The sequence below is a fragment of the Tenrec ecaudatus genome, chromosome 13 (genome assembly GCF_050624435.1).
Source record: "Tenrec ecaudatus isolate mTenEca1 chromosome 13, mTenEca1.hap1, whole genome shotgun sequence".
In the NCBI taxonomy this organism is placed as follows: domain Eukaryota; kingdom Metazoa; phylum Chordata; class Mammalia; order Afrosoricida; family Tenrecidae; genus Tenrec; species Tenrec ecaudatus.
In genome coordinates this window covers 98,302,354-98,317,295 of record NC_134542.1, presented here as the reverse complement: position 1 = coordinate 98,317,295, position 14,942 = coordinate 98,302,354, and the positions used below count along the sequence as shown (strand labels likewise).

At 41.0% G+C, this 14,942-nt stretch overlaps 1 protein-coding gene across 1 annotated transcript in view; it reads left to right on the top strand.

Moving 5' to 3' along the window:
* ARHGAP15 (Rho GTPase activating protein 15) overlaps nucleotides 1–14,942 on the top strand; it is a 751,376-nt gene that overhangs the window by 654,855 nt on the left and 81,579 nt on the right. The window contains exon 12 of the mRNA XM_075529808.1: nucleotides 13,478–13,583. Within this exon, the coding sequence (XP_075385923.1) occupies nucleotides 13,478–13,583 (106 nt within the window). The remainder of the gene's footprint in view (nucleotides 1–13,477; nucleotides 13,584–14,942) is intronic.

Below are 14,942 nucleotides of genomic sequence, written 5' to 3'. Positions count from 1 at the left end.
TGTCCTGGTGGCGCTGTGGGCTAAGCATTGGACTGCTCATTGACAGGTGGAAGATTAAGCCCCCCAAGTGCTCCTCAGGAAAGACGTGGCTGTCTGTCCTCTTAAAGATGTGTTTATAGTGTCTGAACCCCTGTGCAGGCATTGGCAGCATCTTGATAGCAGTGGGTATGGGTCAGTACCTTTGTACCAATTCTAGACTCTTTTCTTGGTTTTCAGGGATCTTAAGTGAGAATTCCAAGAGGTGACTAAGTGTTGCCATCCAGATGCCATTTCAATGAAAAACCAGGGGGGTCCACACTTCTTTTTGGAGAGGGCACCACACAAAAAGTATACATTCATATCCTGCCTTGGGATGTTACCCGGGCCTCGACCTTGTTTACATACAGGGCAGCTTCAAACAGCTCCTAGAACAAGATCAGTGCCTTGGCTTCCGTTTTCCCAAGGGCCATTTGAAGCACCTCGTAGCTATCTTTCCCGGAAATTGTAACAGGTCTGTGAGGAAGTGATGCTTACTTTTAGGTCTATCATTTGCAAACCCGTTGGCACTTCTCGGAGGCTACTTGAGAGTCGCAAAATGTCAGTCAGTGAGTTTACCTTCAGTACAGATCTCAGAATACTCTCTCCCTTATTAGGGGTTTTTGTGTTTTGTTTTATCTTCCATTCTCTAAATCATCATATATATATGATATATATATATGATATATATATGATATATATATATGATATATATATATATGGTTTTGTTTTTCTAATGGACTTGCGCTGCAGGGGAGGAGAGGTTTTTCGGTTGGCGCCGGTGCTAGTAAGGTGCATGTGAAGGCCTCGAGTTATGCATTTGCCAAGGAAATAGCACCCAGATGCTCAAGTTAAGCCTTTTCTTGGCCGATCACGAAGAACTACACCAAAGTGGAGTCTAAACTCTTTCACAACAGAATCCCACAAGCAGCTCTTACCTTTGAAATGGACATTAATTAAAAGAAGCTGTCATGTCCCCTGTGATCAGAGTTTAACTATGATTCATTAGAGTTCACCTCACAATTAACATTTTGAACCAGGTAACAAATGGGAACGATAGCAAGAAATGTTGAGGTTATAGTAATGAATGAACACACTCTCTCTTACCCAACTGCCTGTCCCTCACCTCTCAAAGGTGGTTGTGGGTGGGGGCGTGGGGCTAAGAATTAAGCCCCCTGGTCACGATGACCCGGGCAGGTTGCGTGTTCAGGGCGGCCTTTGTGGTTACATATTGCACATAATGGATGGCACTGTTGCGAGGGAGAAATTGGAGTCAAACTGGCTGGAAAGTCAGGTCTGCTCTGTGGCACTGTGAGATTGTTGACATCTGCCGAGGTTGGAGCGCTCAGTAAGCAGGAAATGAGGTGTCCCTCTGAGTGGTGCTTTACCATTAGCCTGGCATCCTAATGAAGTGTCTGCAGTGCGCAGAGCTTCTGGATGGCATCTTAACGCACGGCTAAGCAAAAGCACTTCTCTCCCTGTCACTGTCATCCATCTGCCTGCACCCTACTGGAGCCAATGGGATGGAACCATGCTACAATGTGCTATAAGCCATTTAGAGTTGCACATTGCATAATCAGCCCCATCAAATATGTTTTAAAAAATGGCTATTATTGGTTATTTTCTTCATAGGCTGGCACCTGGAGTTAGATACATTAAAGTTAAACTTTTCCAAGTGGGGCTTTTGCTAATATTTCCACCCCCCACCCCCACCCCACCCCACGGTCTAACTAGGCATGAGTGGTGTCCTCGTTGTCTTAAGTCTTGTTAATGGATTGAGTGGTATGAATATTCATTACGAAACTTCACTGTACATCACATGTGGTGAATTCATCAATTCGCCATCTCACGGAATGGCCATTTTCTTGGAGATGATCATCTTTTTTACAGAGTGCTTCAAATTGCAAATGGGTCGCGTTCACCTGAGAGCACAGTATTGGGGCGGAGGCATGTTTGAGGTGTTCTACAGGTTTCCCTGGGGTGAATTTCTGCACCCCCATTCGCGTTTGAAGCAAGTGTTACGGCACCGGGGCTTTACTATGACCGTCCACAAAATTCAATGCTGTGGAGACATGAGCGGCTGTGATCAGAGGGCCTGAGTAAAGCAGGGAGGGAGTGGAAGCCTTCCTGAAACAGCTGGAGAGCATCCTTCCAGACAAGACCTCCAAGCCGCTGGACCCTTGTAGCAGGAACACACGGGGAAGCAGGCTGCAGGGTTCAGGAGGAACGTTCGATCATGGGTAGGGGGCATCTGCTCAATTGGAGGAGGTGGGGCAGAAGGGGAGGTTAGATTAACCAAGAAGGACATCATGAGTCGGTTGCACCATGAATTTGTTCACACAGACATTAACACTATGGTAAACAAAACAGCTGGGAAGCTTGCACGCCATCACAGTGGGAAGCAGCAAGCGGCCGCCCGCACTGTGCCTGGCTTGAGCCACTGCTACAAGTCTCTGACTTTCATTAGCCCTCAGCAGTTCACCCAGGGCCCCAGAAAACGAGGCACGTCCAGCTGTGAAGCCCGTCGCTAATTGTAGTAAATGCTCCCAGGTTACAGTACTGGGGGGGGGGGGCATGGATAGAGGGGGACGGGGTGGCAACAGTGGCATGATGGTGTTAAATTACAACAGAGCCGTTCTGAGATTTAAAAAATGAATTCAAATGTTGTGTTAGCTTTAAATCTGTGTCACCCTCCATGAATTGGACAAGGCAGTGTGTTGAAATAATAGCCTGTCTTTAAAACATGGAGTCAGAGATAAGTGAATCTACCTGCGTACAACTCCCTTTGAAGAGTAAGACGACTTCCTCATTGGAACCCCAAAACGTATGCAAACAGGCCTCAACTCTCCGTGATCGATCCGGTCCCTTTTAGAGCAAATGTGCACGCACACACAATTTCAGTGGAACCAAGTACAGCAAGGTAGGCAATCCAGTGCACAGTACCACACACACACAAAAAAAACAACCCTACATCGAGTGAAAGTTTCCTCCCCTCACCCCCCCCCCTGCAAAGAACGGGTGTTATTCGAGAGAATGATCGTCCAAGGGCGAGTGGTCTGCCGCGGGTGTCCATAAACATCTTAAAGGATAACTATGTTTAAGAGACTGCACCACCCAGGCTGGGGATGCTGGTTCCTTGGTTCATCGTCCCCCAGCTGCCGCCAGCATTGCAGCACATCAGCTCTCCTTCATGTGCCGATATTTCTCCAGAACTCATTTGCAAAAGAGGCGAGGCAATATTAAACATCACATCTAAACCTCTTTTAAACACACAAAGAAATGGGAAAACACATCAGAACTAGACCATTGAGAAAATCCTCCTTTTAAATTTACTGTTTGCTTCACAAGCGAGTAGAAAATATCCCACAAAGTCCCGTTTGTGATCCATTTGAAACAATCTTGATTTGCTGAAATTGTCACATTCTTCTTGCACATTTCTTCCTAAATGCAAAAACGGCAAAGACTTCTCCTCCCTCTTCATTATGAAAGTGCAGCGTTTCGGGTTTGTTTATTCCTAATGGAACACTTGAGAACACAGAAAATATATAAATATCTCTTTCAGAAGATGAGTTGTCTCCGTCTTTTTAAGAGAGAGGAGTTGTTCATTCCTTTCCCACAGTAAACAACTGGGCTTTTCGTGGTAATTTTCCATTGTCACATTACTGCCTCCCGCTTTGTGGCTTCGGTCCCAGGACCCAGAAACACCGCACCTTCTAGTACCTTTATTCCTGCCCTGCTTTGCATTCATGTGTGTCATTAGGACAAAGTTAGGGATGGAAGATGAGCCCCCACAGATTTATCGGAGAACGTCTACTCTGTTGCGGCTTATTACACAGAGTCAGGTGGGGTGGGGTGCAGACAAAATAACAACGGCGCTAACTGCTGCACAGTTCAGGGGTGCATGTTGCTAAGCTAAGAATGTCAGGCAAGAAATGGCATACGTACTTGGAGTATCTCAAAGCCAGCCCATGAAATTTGGCCTGATCTACCGTAACTTTCCTATTGACAAATCAAGAGCAGAAGAAAGAAAGAAAAAAATGTTTGGCCATCAGGCAGAAGAGAGAATAAGCCTTAAAATTAAAAAGTGGACAGCTCTATCGACTTCCATTTCTAAAGTCATAGGCAGTCTCTTTCCGAAATGTTGGTGCGGACGAGCACCCTACGTCATGAAAGTGTGTCTGTGGGTGTGCGTGCTGAGCCTGTGGTCCTTCAAAAATTAAATTCAGGATGTTAATGAAACAATGGCTAATATTTTCAAGCAACTATTTTTTTTTAAAAAAAGCAAGAGAAACGGAGAGAACAGCAAGCTGTGGCAAAAAACCCTGGGCTCAGCAGCTTTCTGTGGGAAATGGTGAAATGTGACTGTGTGATTTATAATGAGAAAAGGTATCTCCAACACACAATTTTCTACCTAGCTGCAAATAATAATTCATAGTGATGTCCCTTCCCGATAAAAGACCTTTGCTATGTAGGACCATGTAGTCAAATGATCATGATAAATGCCAGACTAGGGCAGGTAACGGCTTTACAAACCGTTAAGATTAGCTGGCTCTTTTTTTCCGATGATAACGGTAGCCATGCTGTGACTTGGTGTGGTAATAATATCTCAGTCCTGATAAATGCCAGAGCCAGGCAGAGCTTATCATTCCCAGTTCAGAAATGCTGACGAAAGTTGCCACGTGTTGCCTGCTTTTCTTCTTGTACAATAGTCTCGCAATTAAAAAGAAAATTAAAAAGCTGATTCACAAATTTTTTTCACAAAATTATTTTATGACTCATTTCTAAAAGGATTTTTCTGGTGCTTTTTCATTTGTTGAACACTGCTGTGCTCTCAAATGCCGCTGTGGGGCCATTTCAAATGGACAAACACCCCACCACCTCTGTCAACATTTGTTCAATCATTAGGAATTAAGTTCAATATGATGTCTTTAATACATCTTCATTTATGCGTTTGGAAACTGTGGTAAATAGCTGTAGCATGGCAGTCACCATCTCAATGTCTTCCCCGGGTGGAATTCAATAACATCCGTTGCTCTACATGTGTGCAACCCTCACCATGCCCACCTCCAAAAATTCCCCAAAGCATTCCTTTTGAACCCCACACAGGCAGTATAGCTCTTAATTCATACTTTTCCAAATGCTATGATAGCTATTTGCTGCTTTAAAGTGAGCATTTCTTCATTGCTATACCTTCATCTACCTATGGAAATTAAGGTTTCAAAATGAGAGATTTACTTATAGAAGCCTACCCTGGTGAAAAGAGACAAAGAAAGCTTAATATTAACCGCTACTTCTGAGTATTTCAAATGAATTGTTGGTTTATGTTTACAAGCATGTCAAGTGACTCAAAATGATAACACTTGTTTTTAAAAAAAGAAAGCTATAAAACTAGAAATAAACTCAGTTTATGAAAAATTCTCACTGGAAAGCTGGATTTCAAAAAAATGAGCGAGTGAGCTTCGTGGGCTCCGCACAGATGATTGCCGGGGGATGAATTAGTGTCGTTTGTAAGTTATAGAATTATACTTCGGCCACCATGAGAACTTCAAAATTACTTTAAAGAACAGAAAAATCTAGGAAAGACAATAAGACCAGGCAATAAGATCGGCCCTGGGGGTTGAGCCGTTGCGGTAGCTCTTCAGTTTACACAAAGACAGAGTTATCACTGAACAATCAAGAAATGGACTTGGGTTTAAGAGACCGTTTTAGGTTTGTAAACTTAAGGAGTCTTCTTGTTACCAGCTATCAAGTCAGCCCCTCACCATGAATGGAAGGAAAGGCTCCCTGGTCCTGCACCATTCCTGGGATCATTTGCAGATCAGAGCCCCGCCCCGCCCTTCCACGCCCCACCCCATGATCAGCCAGTTCCCCTTGACTGAGTTTTGGAAACATATCCCCGGGCTTTTCTACCTCTTCCTTCTTCAGCTGGAAGCTGTACTGAGAACACTTGGCATGTCAACAGTCAAGATTCCATTTCCAGACCTGAGTCCCAAGCTCCTGCAGGGATTACAAGAATTTTCCCATGGTCCTCAAAAAACAAACAAACAAAAACCCAACTGCCAGCAAGTCGATGTCAACTCAAAGTGACTCAGTAGGACAAGGATAGCATACCCCCTGTGGATTTCTGAGATGGTAACTCTCTTTACAAGAGAAGAAAGCCTCATCTTCCTCTCTCGAAGCAGATGTTGGTTTTGAACTGCCCACCTTGTGGTTAGCATCCCAAAGCTAATCATTAAACCACCAAAGTTCCTGGGGAATTTTATTATCCTAGAATGGATTGCGCCAAAAAGTACTCTTTATTGAAAATAATTTAGGGTCTAAACATGAAATGCTGTTTGACCCACAGCCCTGAAACAAATGTAAATAGAATTCCTTAAAAGTAAAATTCTATCACACCCCTGAATTGATTGGGAGATATAGAAAGATATCAAGGAAAATCCCTAGAAGACTGCTAGAACGTAATTAAATGAGCACCTAGGTTCACTGATGGGTATCAATTGTGTGTCTCAATTGTTTAGAAGGTAGGATTAGCTCTAAGATCTTAGCAATGTTTTTAAGTCGTCTTACATGATTCCTTCGCTCAGAAAAGAGTTACACAATGGACGGAGACAACTAGCTGTACCTTCCACAACAGATTGGGAGGAGGCCTTGATAACTATTGGGGGTTTCCAGCCATCCAGATGTATATGTGTCTAAGAATCTATACGTTACTTAATAAACAGATGTTTATTTTCTTTTTTTAATATTTCCCTGAGTGTTTATTTCTAAAGAGTAGGAATATAGATGGATAGGACCAGAGGTTGTTCTTCACAAGACTAGGTTTGTACCTAACAGTACATCCTGGATGGCCAGACTCCTTAACAAGTCTTCCAAAATATATATCCCCTTTTTTTCCTAAATCCATTTTGTTTGGAGTTAATAGAGCTATCATGTCATTTCATTGTTCCATCAGAACAAGCAGTATTGTACAGTTGCCACCACAATCAGTTTCAAAACGTTTTCCTTCCAAATTTCTTCACATCAGCTCCCTTTGGCCTCCCCGCCCACCATGGTGCCCCCACAGAAGCCCTTCTTCTATTTGCTGCACCTATGGGTTCATCAGTCCTGGGATTCATATCCTAGAAATCAGGAAAACGTAAACATTCAAAAGGATGACCCCCAATGACAAAACACCTTGAGAGAAACCCCAAGATGAACAAACAAAAAAATACAGAAAACCCCATCAGGTGCATCAGAGGGAGTCAACTGACAAGATTTTACCCATTCAAGTCAGGTGTATCATTTCGACCTTCTATTGTCATGGTTTCAATGCACTCTATTTGGCAAACACTTTCCTCCGCTCCCTCTGTTGTGGACAGAGGGCGATCACTGGAGGCTTATTTCCTATGTGGATCCCACAAATGTATCTGGGGCTCCCACTGTCATCCATAGCCTTCTGCACACCAGATTCTCAACATTTTGGCTCGGATACTATTCCCTGCTTCAACTTCGGATCGCATGATTTATAATCCTTCAGTAACTGATGGTGGTGTGCTTTCTCCATCTGGACCTAGTTGACATCTCACTTAATGGTTGCTTGTTTGGAAATGGCTTTAAGACCCCAGATGCTATTTCATCTGATAGCCAGGCACCATCTAATTTCTTCATTGCACTTTGCTCTAGCACCCAAAGCTTCTGTGTTCCTTTCCCAAGAGCAAGTATCTAGCAGGACCATGATGTAAGAATGAATTGTTACCTTTCCTTACCAGTTAAGGAACGTCATGGACCTGTGGTAATAAATTAGCCAGTCTTTTTTTTTTTACATTTAGCTTCTATAAATTTTTGCCATTAAAAAATATAATTTTCCCCAAAGGGCTTTCATTTAAAACAAAAGAAATCAGACAAAACATAAGACTATCCTGGAAGGAGATACTTGGGTAGAAGAGAGTCTCGTGTGCCACGGGAGGTGATCAAGTCTGATTCCTAAGTGGTGCCCTCTGGAGAAAGAATTGAGTCGTAGCAGAGGTTCATTTCCTGGTGAGGCCTTCCTCTTCCTACCCCATGGTGACATATCTATATTCTAAAGTTGAAATGTGTCTGTGTGCGCGCGCGCGTGTGTGTATAGAGAGAGAGCGCTTAGCAACATTTAAAATCAACTTGATAAGATTCTAGCGGGTAATCAGGATGTAACTTTCTTAAAATTAAACATGAAATATGGCTTCTCTGTTTGGTGGGAGAATATTTAAAATGTTACAAATTTATGATTAACTCATGAATTAGCCCCCAGGCCATAGTTTTTCCATTTAGGATGTAATAACACTTCTATTTATGTGGGATAGACACTGGAGAACTTTAAACAAATACTTTCTGATAAGTAAGGGTATTCTATGCATTTATAAAACTGTTTCCTATTGTAGGGTGCTCCTATGTTTTTCATAGTTATTATTAAATAGTAAAATGTATGGCTCTATGTGATTAACTGGACCTATGAGTAATCTGGTCCCATGGATGACAGAAGATGACTTTTAAAAAATCAAGATTTTAAAATAACTTCTATTTACTGAGCACTTATTATATGCCTTGCGCTTCTGTGTTTTATGACATTGACCTCTATAAACCTCCTATGACCTAGATATACTCTGCTGTTTTAAAATATACAACATAAAACATCAAGGATTCTAGCATCTTTTCCCAAATCACATGCAGAATAAGAATCCTTATCCAGTTCTTTGAAATCCCTCCGTGCTGTGTTCTTTTTCTTCTTTGCCAAGTGAATCTAAAGTGCGTGTGCATTTGAATCCATTTCTTGCAGCCTAGAATATCATTTCCTAAAGTAAGTGTAAGCTATTTAAAGATCATCTATTGAGTGACCATTGCCATATCTTGGGAAATTCCTTAAACTTAATTCAAGTTTAATAATTAAAAGCCATAGGCCCCAAGGATCCTTACTCAATTGTAGAGTGTACTGAACAAAATAAAATATTCCCAGAATATAGACATTCTTCATGTAAGTAAGGGACTCTCTTTAAATGAATTCCGAAATGGCCATGATACAAAAATTAGAAACAAGAAAAGTGCTTTCTTCCAAATATAGTGCTGACATAGAAGTGACTACCAGGATTTCCATAGAGGATACATTATACATTCCAGAATCGCTGGAAGAAGCAGGACAGCTGCGATGCTGTTGACCTCCTGAAAGCAGAGGGTACGGTTGTCCTGTAAGAATTATAGATAAATATAGAATAAATGGAACTCCCTACACCTTGGTTACTGGGAGAATCTGGTTTTCCTCTCGGTGAACATACATGACAAAGCAGAATCTATTCTGAAATATGATTTAGCATGTAGATACAACTAAGCTGAGGATCATAAATGTGCAGATGATAAAGCCAGAATGGTGTCCCAGGTCCTCGGGTCGGAATTCTGCACTATGCAAAACGCTCTCCTTATCACAGAGCTTTATCCCCTCTCTTCACAGAGATATCTGGTTGTAAATGTCCTTGTAGCAGCAACGTTTCATGCAGATAAATGCAAATGCAACGATCATAAACCATATTTCTAAGAATGCGTCTTCAAAACCATGAATCAGGGAGGAACTATAAAACTACATCCTTATCACATCGTTAAAAGCTAGTTCTCGTCATGTGGAGGTTGTTTCTCTATGTAGCATAGAGTTGTTTGTGTGGAAGCCCATTTACAATGAGTTTCCTGTAATTTGGGAAGATGAGGGCAATTGCTGGAGGGGCAGGCACCAAAGAAAGAAAGAAAGAGTCAAGAGCTTCTACTAGATTTGTCAAAATCTAAGTACAAAAGAAAGGGTGTGAATATGGCTGTGGGTTCACAGAGAGTGTTTGGATTCTGATGGGGAACTAAGAAGGAGGTTTAAGAAAGCAGAGAGGAAATAGAGACTAGATCATAAAGGAAGGGGGGAAGCAAAAGTGAGTGAACAGAAAAAGAATTGTGAGGTTATTGCTGCAAATACTTCATATAAATCTCTTAGTGTACATTTTATCTGGAAGGTTCTCTTAATTCTCCGTGCAGAAAAATTCACACAATAAAACAAGTCAGAATTTCTCAAACTCTTCTCAAAACTCCCCGTTCTTCACAATAATGAGAAGCCATATGCTGGAGGAGAAATATTAATAGAAAATGCTGTCTTTCAGATGCTCACTGAATCAATTGAAGACAGTTGACACGTCCTTACTAAGCCGTGTATGAATCTTAGCTCATTAACCACTCCTGTATTATGTATGCTAAATCCAATTCCTAATATGACACATCAATAAACCAGATCTGAAAAGGTGTCATTTTGATTTTAATGTATCCGATTGTATTTTTAGATGTTCCACTGGTTAGAAGGGTTGGTGTTATTTCCTGATTTTACAAGCTATGGAAGAGTGGGCATGGTATTGATTTCAGTAAGAGACTACTAGTTTCTTATAATTGTTTGAAAAGATCTTGTCCTAATCATGGTGCAAAAAAACTAAACTATTTCTCCTTCATCATAGCTCAGCCCTCTCCAAATCATTTTCCAACCCCCCTCCGTATTTTAAATATAACAGCCACACGTGTCCTAGACCGTTATTCAATTGTCTACTTCTTTCATGTATGAAAAATTGCAGAGGAAAATATTTTGAAAAGTATTCTTCATGTCAAATGTTTCTTACAGGTAGGCATAGGAACCACTTCACACTTTCATGAGGCTATTTATAAATAACTGAGCGTTTATAAATAACTGGACACCTGGCGCCAATTTCACGCTCCTCTTTATTGACTTACCTTTTGTCTCTTTCTTATTGTGTCTGGTGTCTGTGGATTCCAACTGGCCCCTAGGAAGGACCTTACTTTCTTACCCTCATTAAGTTACAAGTGAGCTCTCTACCCTTTGGGCAGAAAAGATGAAATCTGCTAGTGGCAATGATGTGGCCATGGCATTGTCCTTTGTGCTTTAACTCTCCCCGTTGTCGCTTTCATGTGCAGCTGTCCGATCTATATTATTTTGGAACTCTTCTAAGAATAACTGCAATTTTGAATGCTTTGACTGTGGGAGGCATTATTTATAGGCCTTTGTGGTTTTAGGTATAAAGGGGAAAGCTTCCAAGTCTGGTTCTACTGGGAAAACTGTCCCCACCCCAACTTCAGCCAAATAATATCTTCTGCAGATAGGATAATTTCCCTTTATTCCTAGTAAGAAAGCATTTTTTTCATTTAAATTATGTATTAAAGATACTGCCTGATTCTCTACTAAGTCTTCCTTATCCTGCTACAAATGTTATATACTTCATAGAACAATAAGGCTATGAATCGAGCTTTCTGAAATACGTCTTCTTAGGAATTCTTTGGCCTTAGTATCAGAAATCCACCCTCAAAGGCTTCAGAACACAAGGACTTATTTGCTTGTAAGAAACCCAGAGGCAGATAGGATGTAGGCAAGATACAAGGCTGATCTGGAGGTTCCACGGCACCGGGAAAGCCTCTTGTAGCTCTGTTTCCATCAGCATAGCCTTGCCTCTCAAGGACTTAGCCCCTCTCTCGAGGTACAGCCATCGCATGCACGTTGTAGGATGCAGAAAGGAAACAAAACAAAATAGCCAAGAGTTAGCAGCGACCTTTTACAGATCCTCTCCAGAATTCCCATATAATTGAAAGGCTTAGGTTTCCCTGTTCAGATTTAGTCAGATGGTCACATCAGGGAGCCAAACCAGGGACTCTGGGAAATGTACATTTTAACTAGGTGTATTATCACCTCCTTAACAATGGGATTGTCTTGAGGAAGGTAAAGAGAATGGCTAATCTTACAGGCAGAGACCATTGATTATGCTGGATCAACCTTGACGTATGGTCAGCTGACCACCCTGAATTTGTTCTGGGTGCAAGTATCTCACAGATTGCTTGACTGAAGTTGCTTCCCTGGCTTTTGGAATGGTCCTTCTTATGCATTATTTGTATTTTTGTCTGTGTACTATTATGTTTCTATCCTTACTACCTTAGCACGATTTTGTTATTGTTTTCTGTTGAGTCTCTCAGCTGTGACACACATGAGGAGTGGATGCATAGTGGGAATAATTGATATAAGAGGATGTAGGGAATGCAGGGGTGGGGGATAGATGATAGAGAGGGAAAGGGGATCTTGGGAGTAAATAGTGAAGGTGGGAGCGGGGAGCACTAAAATAGATTGTGATTACATAACTCATTTTAGAGGCGATTTAACCATGGGGGGCTGCTCTAAAAAACTGATGTGGGTGATTGTATAATTCTCCCTGAGATGACTGAGTGATTGAACTATTAGAATATATGATATGTAAATTACTTGCCAATAAAATTTTTCAGGAAAAAAGAAATCACATAGAAAAAAAAGAATGAATATTGATTGCATTAAATCTATCTTACATATGATTCTGTTATCCATCATCTTTTATAAGAGTAGCACATTAAGTCTTCATCAGGAGTTTTTTACCAAAATTTAGATTTAAGTCATAAGAAAGAAAGATACTTATGTCAGCCTTTCTAATGAGTTTAAATTAGAGAAACAATTAAACTTCCAAACCCAAAATCAAATCCTCTTAAGTTGATTCCAGTTCATAGATTCATAATAGCCTTTTAAGACAGAGTAGAACTGCCCCATAGGATTTACAAAATTGTAATCTTTATGGAAATAAACCACCATATCTTTCTCCTAAAGACCAGCTAGGTTTTTAAAACTGGCAACATTTTGACTTACAGTTGAGCACTTAATCACTGCACTACCATGACTCCTTATTAAAACATACACACACACAGAGAGAGAGAGAGAGAGTTATCAATTCAATTCCTAACAAGGATGACCCCGTGTATTACAGAGTAAGTCTACACTTGATGGGGCTTTCACGACTAGGACCTTTCAAAAGCAGACTCCCAGAGCTTTCTTCCAAGATGTTTGCCAACCTTTCAGTTAATGGCATACACTTAACTGCTTGCTCCGCTCAAGGATCCTTTCTCATAAGATCCCATCAAATACAATCCCAACCCATTGCCATCAAGTGGATTCCAATTTACAGTGACCCTGTACGATAGACTCCTAAGTACTTCGAAGGCTGAGCTCTTTCCAGGAGCACACAGAGTTGGTTCTGTCTCAGAGCCACCATACCTGCAACAGAAAGAAGCACTGCTCAGTCTTGAATGAACCTTACAATTGTTTCTATGTGGAGTCACTGAGTCAATCCATCTCACCAAGGGGCTTCCTCTCTTTTCCTGCTCCTCTGTTTTATGGAGCATGATGCTTTCCTCCAGGGATGGACCTTTTGGTAATATACTTATAGGAGCATGATCCCATTCAGAGTGAAAACAAATCCCAAGAGAACTATACTGACCACGCCTAACACATTGGGTTGTTGACTCGGACTTTTAGTTGATAACTCCTATCCAACGTTTTCCCATGAAAAGTTTCTAATGTCTTTATGAAAACCCCTTTTTCCCTAACTTTCCTTTTTATTTTATTTTTCAGAAAAGCAAGACAACAATGAAAGAATTGAAACGATGAAGGATCTTGTACAGAAACTCCCGCCACCAAATCGCGACACCATGAAAGTCCTCTTCAAACATCTAACTAAGTAAGTTGTGAGGGTTTCTTGGTATTGCCTCTTATCATTTCCTAAATGAACAGTTTTTAATTTTGGATATTTAAGACAGATCTTTCTAGCTGCATCAATCTTGAATTATGCTTTTGAAGGAGATCCTACAAAATGAAGCTCTAAGGCAATTCTTTTTTCTTTTCTTTCTGGTCTTTACAACCAGTACGTGTGTGTTTATTAATTGCCCTTCCCGTGTGATAAAAAGCTGTGCTGGCGTTGTGTATTACATGTCGGGCTGCTAACTGCAAGTTCAGCAGTTCAAAACCACCAGCCACGCCACTCGAGAAAGATGAAACTTTCTACTCTCCTAAAGACTTCCAGTCTCAAAAACCCAGAGAGGCAGTTCTACTCTAGCCAATAAGGCTGCTATGAGTTGTAATCGACTTAATAGCAATGAGTTTGAGTTTTAACCCTTCCTTGCCAGAGCTCTCAATGGGCCATCCTTACCTTGTTGTTTAGAAAATGGAGAAAACATGAAAAGACTCGAATATAAATCCAAAACCCAACCCCACCATGCATCAAATGCTACGACCACATATAATTTATTTAAACTCTATAAATCCCAATATTCTCATTAGATGTTGCATCAAATCGATAAAGTGCTATGTATGTAAACTGCTGAGAAGAGTGCTCCAAGCAGTAACATACAAACAAAAATTGTGGTTGTAAAATCTCAGTGGCCAAAAGAGCTTGATTTATGTAAAAAGCAGAAGTCCTGTCAGTATGACTAGAATGCAGTGAATAAGGATATGGTGATGGAAATTGAGGTCACAAGTAGTACATGGATGTCGCATCACAGATGTTCTTATGAGCCATGATGAAACATTTGGATTCTGTTCCAAATGCATTGAAGAATCAGTGAAAAGATTAAACTAGATGAGCATAAAAGAAAATTCTGGATACCGTGTACAGCATGGATTTCAATAGTGAGAGTGGGTAGGTGTACTTATTAACAGACATTGAAGTAGTTCAAGCAAGAGATAATGTGGCTTGGATGTTGTGGTATCCCTGAGAGAAGTGAATGGACATAGCTTGAAGATGGACCATGCTGGACTTGTTGATGCCTGGGACATTGTAAGAGAAAGGAGAAATCAAATGCGCTTTCAAGAGTTTGATTTGGGCAACAGAGACCTGGTAATGCTGGTAGGGAAGACGGTGGAAGGGGCAGGTTGAGAGAACCGTTTGGGACATGTTCATTTTGAAATGGCTCATTCTCATTTGTCTTCAGTTGATACTTTCTTAAGATAAGACAGAGTATAGTTCAAATAATATTTTAACTTTAAACATGTATGCATATTAATATACATATAGAACTCGAGAGCATTTCAAGAGGAAGTT